The 5,892-nt window shown below is 32.7% G+C and overlaps 1 protein-coding gene across 1 annotated transcript; it reads right to left on the bottom strand.

Annotated features, from left to right (window-relative positions):
* On the bottom strand, nucleotides 447-4,016 carry LOC109225564. The gene is made up of 3 exons (XM_019390273.1): nucleotides 3,828-4,016; nucleotides 1,464-2,062; nucleotides 447-895 (listed from the first exon to the last, which is right to left on the bottom strand). The coding sequence occupies exon 2, from the start codon at nucleotides 2,044-2,046 to the stop codon at nucleotides 1,477-1,479; it is 570 nt and encodes a 189-aa protein (XP_019245818.1). The 5' UTR covers nucleotides 2,047-2,062; nucleotides 3,828-4,016; the 3' UTR covers nucleotides 447-895; nucleotides 1,464-1,476.

Genomic DNA, 5,892 nt, shown 5'->3' with positions numbered 1-5,892 from the left:
TCGGGTTGGTGCGGTTTTACGGTTTGCTTTGTACACCCCTACTTACATCAAATGATCCAAGTGAATCCCTTAGCAAACGCATTAATAAGCATTGTACTTCAGCAGTTTTAGTTGAAAAGTCTGTCAATTCTTTTACACAGATATTGTGCCTGTGAGCTTGGAAACACGTGCATGTTACTTATGAACTAAGACTAAGATTACTATATTTATCCTAGCACACTGCCGAATTGATCTTTCATATTTAATAGAACTCTCTGTACCTATTGTTTGATAATTAAACCTTTCTACAACTTTGTGACAAATTGCCTCAGAAAAATGAAGTGCAAAAACTGATATTTACTGCTATACTGTCAATTAGTTTGAATACCAAAAAAGGTTCTTGTTATGATTCTAGAGCATTAGCCTTCTTAATTAAATATTACTCCAGTACTATAAGGGCCTCGAAATACAATGCAATATTGTAAATTTGATAAGATGAATATTGTACAAACTCAAAGATCAAATAATTTACAATATAACAGGGTTATTCCAATTATACAAATTGGCAATCCTTGGAATACATGTACAGTATTTTGCCAAGTTTGATCTTCATAAATTCTGGTAGGTAATACCTAGAAAGAGTCAAAGGTTTCTGCTTTCTCTTTTTTGTCAATGAACCTTCTGAAGATAACTACCTAGGCCCTCCTTCTTTCTTTTCCTTCTTCAGAATCAGCTTTGAACGCTCAGAGGGACAAGTTTAGAATAGAAATGAATAAACTGTATACAAGTACAATGAGACCTTCTAATATTTTAACCAGAAGAAGAAAAATAAGAAAAAGAAATTTATTCAGCTCTAAACATTTAATCATCACTACGACCATGGTAGTTACTCACTCCTCAACTGGCGAAGATCCAGCTGCATCAAAACCATCAAGGTTTCCATGTTAAAATGGAGGAAAAGTAGAGGCACTAAAGTAAATGAATGGCAACATATGAAACTAGATACATATCTAAGTCATAATTTGTAAAGAAAATGGACGTGGACTTAATCAAAAAATTAGCTCAAAAATAATCATTGCTAACTCCCACTCCACCCACATGCGTATATGATCTAGAGCTACTTGTGAAACTGAAGTTTCGATAAGAGTGTTCAACTTTTAAATTGAGCTGCTTCTCTCTCTTGTTCCTTATCTGGTTCCTGCCAGTGGCTTGGAAGCAAGCTACCCGCGCTATATAGAAGGACAAGAGCAGCAGGATAATTTTCTGTCGAATGAAGTCAGAAGTCGGCCCCTATCTAGAGCTTGAATGTACAATTTGGGAAAACCAACAATAGCAATGAGTCAGGCTCATATGATGAAAATGGACATTAGGTCTACCTCAACTCCAAAATTTAGCCCATGAGGTATGAATGACTTAAGACTATCTTAGAAGAATATTGAGAAATGTAAATAAAAGAAAAGATGAGAATAAAAAGAATAGCTAACCAGAATCCACGTCTTAATGATCAGCAGCTTGATCTCTCTGATGATTCTCCATGCACTGCATGAGGAATTTGAAAGTCTCAATCTCACAAGGTATAGTGAGTCCACCAGTATGATCAAACCCAAACTCTTCCTCAACTTTTTCAAGCAACAATTTGAACAATGGATCACTAAGATAGCTTGTGGGAATTATAAACCTCCGAAGCTCTGGTCCAACATAAACAGCCAAATAGCCTCTAGGGACACCATGTGGTGGCTCTGGACTTTGACAACTCTCCTCATCCGAATCACAATATATATTGTAGTTCCTTAGCCTCATACTAATCGAAGGTGATATTCCTCCTGGGGAATTGCTACCGCGATTCGACGATGATCCAAGATTATTATTGTTTCCCTTGGGGCCAAGTGTGGCATTTTGCCATTTGCTTAGAAATTCTTTCAGTCTTACAATCTGCTTAATTCCAGTCACTTTGTTTCCTCCTTGCTCATCCATTTTCCTTTGCTTACCACGGCAAGATTGATGATGAGAAGAAAATCCAGCTGGGATTGGTTTTAAGCCCTTAGGCTCTTGGAAAATTTGACTCATCGGATCTTGGTTTTAGCTGCATTTTATAAAGGAAAAAACATGCATACATTTTCAATTTTCTTGGCAATCAAGGACAAGGATTCTGACACGGAAAAGTTAGCTACAAAAGCTTAGGTTAATTATCACCACTTATGAATGCATGCAACAGGCTGATTCCCTTTCATGCGTCGATTAAACTTTGAAAACAAAAAGGGTTGGACAGATAAATAATGTTAAATAATAATAATAATAATAAAAAAACAATAACAATGCTTCAATTTAAAGCATATTATTGGACTCGGTTATATATATTTTCATCTTCCATGTCACTCCAATTAAGCCCGTCTCAACTCAATATTATTAAAAGTTAGATTCCCTAATTCGATATGGAGAGTGTATTGTGTCTAGACATTGTTCTTCGACTCTGATTTCCTTAATATTCCTTTCATTTAAAAAAAGAACGAGGAATTCAGTGACAATGCATTTAATTACTCCCTCTGTTTCATATTAAATGAGGTACTTTCCTTTTTAGTCTGTTCCAAAATAAATGACACATTTCTAAATTTGGAAATAATTCAACTTTAAACTCCTCATTTTACCCTTAATGACAAGCTTTTATAACCACACAAAAGTCATGGCCCCACAAAGCTTTACCCCTTAAGCTTTTAAGACCACAAATTTCAAAAGTCTTTCTTTTTTTCCTTAAACTCCGTGCCGAGTCAAACTACCTCATTTAATTTGAAACGGAGGGAGTATATACTATATGAATTCCTACATCATTTTTTTAGTTATTTTAATCAAATTACTATTCAGAATCTATAAAACAAACATTATAAATCGTAGATTTTACAAGTATTTGTAGAATATTTTAAAAGATCATAGTAAAAGAAAACCATATGAATGTCATAAACAATAAGAGTACCAAAGCAAATACAGACGGAGGAGTATTATTTTAATGCGTGAATCCATGTGACATGTTAATAGCATATAATTAGTCATAATATGCCAAGGAGGAAAAGCCTATTTCCATCACATGATCGGCAGCTAATGCAATCATTTTGGCAAATAAAGCCATCTAATTTTTTATATTGTAATATATATTCAAGGATATGAATATATATAAACTAGCATTTACAGCAAGCAATCATCGATTGTAACAAGACCACATATAAAAGCTGATCGACTGCCGGTGGCATAAAGCTAATTGCTTTTCTTTCTTTAATGTTTTTTATTTGAAAAACACCTTTGTGTTGCTCTTTCGATTCAAAAAGGAGGAACTGAGAAAATAAGTTGAAGATAAAGTTAATCTATATATAAAAAGATTATGCTTTACTCTCTTGTATCTCAGTTGTCACAATATGGGAAAAGACAGGAATTTCCTTAAGATGCTTTCTCACTGACTTAAAAGGGAGACAAGTATTGGTATTATAAGTAAAATTGTTGGATTTTGAATAGCGGAAGAAAAATAATTCCACCCTAAATCAAGAATCAAATATATTATAGTAGTAGAAGAATTAAAAATTACTCCTATAAGAGATCATTTCATGTCTTCTTTGTGGTACGTTTCTTTTTATGAATAATCATAATGGAAGTATTTAAGAATATGGAAAAACAAAAATGCCTTCAACCCAAGAAATTCATACAAATAAATGTATGCAAAATGAAGAAAACGATTTATCTGGTGGAATTAATATCATCAATACAATCCATTAAATAAATTTATTGGCACAATTAAATTCGAATAAATAAAATGATTGACCAATTAAACACAAAATGAAGCAAAAAACAAATTTTCAAATTACCAGAACAGGGTGAACACCGTCAGGAAGCGAGAAGCAAATTTTATTGTGGGCCCCGGAACGGTTTCTGCAATCAACAGCCTGTGGCGACAATAGGGAACGCCATTTTGAGGAGGAGGAGGAGGTTGGAAGAGTTGGGTTAGAAGTTATTGATTTTTCAGAATTCTCTAAATGGAATAATGTTTTTGAATAAAATGATAGTAGCAATTTACAATGTCTATAATTATTAGTCACCCTTATTTTTCGCAGCAATTTTCTCTTTAACCTATTGGCTTCACCAATATTTTCATTCCTCCTAGTTGCTTCCTTTCCCATGCTCCTCTTTTTTTCTTATTTACTCTATGCCCACGTTGAAGTAAAATCAAGAACCTACTAATACGGAGTAAGTACATCTTAAGTAACTTTTTTTTCTTTGTCCTATGGTATTGAAAATAACATTAAAAAATTGCTCAAGATAAGGGCGTACATAGTTAAGAGTATAAAGAAAGGGGTTCAAGTTCTATGCATCATAAATATAAAAAAGGAATTAAGAGACTTCTTCCAAATTTGGCTTCATAACTCTAAGTCGCTAACTTTCTTTTTGGTATAGTTCCATTCTTTCATATTTGGTGCGACAAAACTATTAATTAATTGACTAAAAACTAGACAAGTTGCCACTAAGGTGTTAATTTTATTTTCTTCTATTTTGTATGACGGAACTTTCTTTTGGTTTTTTATAATTACCGCTTGCCGATGGATGCTTTTTTAAATGATATCAATGAACAATAACTGGTAAAATACAATATAACTCCAGATGTATTTACCGGTCTTCCATGCTACCGAAAATGAATATGGTCGCAAATTGTTTAACAATTAAAACATGGCTTCCCTCGAAGGAAAAATCTTCATATAATGGGGAAAAATTACTTGAGTAAGTTCAACGAATGTAAAAAAACAAAACAAAAGAAAGAGTTAAACCAATTATGGAAGTCGTAGGATTGATTTGTATCCAATAAAATAGGAATATACTTTTATTACATAAAAGAGCAACTCCAAGTAAAAATAACCAAAATTTCCATTTGTAAATTAAGTTATAGATTCTTTGCACAAAACATCAAAGAAGGAAGGTACTTTATAGAAGTTTTGTTGCATGGACACATTAAATGTATGAATCAAAATAAAAATTAAATAGAACAAGTTAGTTTTCTTACATAAAATAGGAAGAAATATAAATAACAAAATAAGGGTAAACTTGTCCAAATAATAGTTTTGTTACATCAAATATGAAATAAGAGAGGTAAGCGTAATATTTAAACCACAAGGGATATTAGTGTAATAAAGTCAAACATGAAGGGAGGTCTCTAAAATTATTCCTAAAAACTATTAGCTAATAAACTATTAAAATTAGTATTTTACTGGGAGTATTGACTAGGCATGAAGTTTAAGAAAAAATATAAGACTTTTGTAACTTGTGGTCTAAAAAAATTAATAAATATTTGTGTGGCTTTAAATCATCTCATTAAGGATAAAAAGAAATTTTTAATGTTGAATTGTTTCCTAAATTTAGAAAAAGGCTCATATTATTTTAAATTGACTAAAGGAAATAGGTATACTTTTTTTTGTGAAACGGAGAGAGTATTAATTAGCACAAAAGGAAAAGGACCCTCATGTTGAATCATAGAGAATAGAGGGAGATTGATAGGAATGGCGCCGCAAGGGGCTTGTTATAGCCGAATATCCCCAACATTAGTGATATTTAAAAAATAGCCCCCGGACCTGCATATAACGCTTCAGAGGTTTCTCTACCGGCTTCATCGAAGTCTACTTGATTGTCTTACTTTTGCTCTTCATGATTTCTCTATTGAATTGGTAGAGTTGATGCCATTATTACTCTACCTATATGTTAAGTTGTTCATCGAAGTCTACCCGATTGTTATACTTTTGCTCTTCATGAATTCTCTATAGAGTTGATGCTACATTTAATCTACCTATCTATTAAGCTGTTCATCAAAGTCTACCCATAGACATATGTTTTGGATTGTTTTAACAAAGTATTCTTCAAATTTGTAATTTCAAATTCGATCAACCC

This window comes from Nicotiana attenuata, chromosome 5 (genome assembly GCF_001879085.1).
Source record: "Nicotiana attenuata strain UT chromosome 5, NIATTr2, whole genome shotgun sequence".
In the NCBI taxonomy this organism is placed as follows: Eukaryota; Viridiplantae; Streptophyta; class Magnoliopsida; order Solanales; family Solanaceae; genus Nicotiana; species Nicotiana attenuata.
This window is presented reverse-complemented; position numbering and strand designations above follow the sequence as displayed.

What these genes read in the sequence shown, in the direction of transcription:
- LOC109225564 (XM_019390273.1), bottom strand. Translation starts at nt 2,046, where the DNA reads ATGAGTCAAATTTTCCAAGAGCCTAAGGGCTTAAAACCAATCCCAGCT.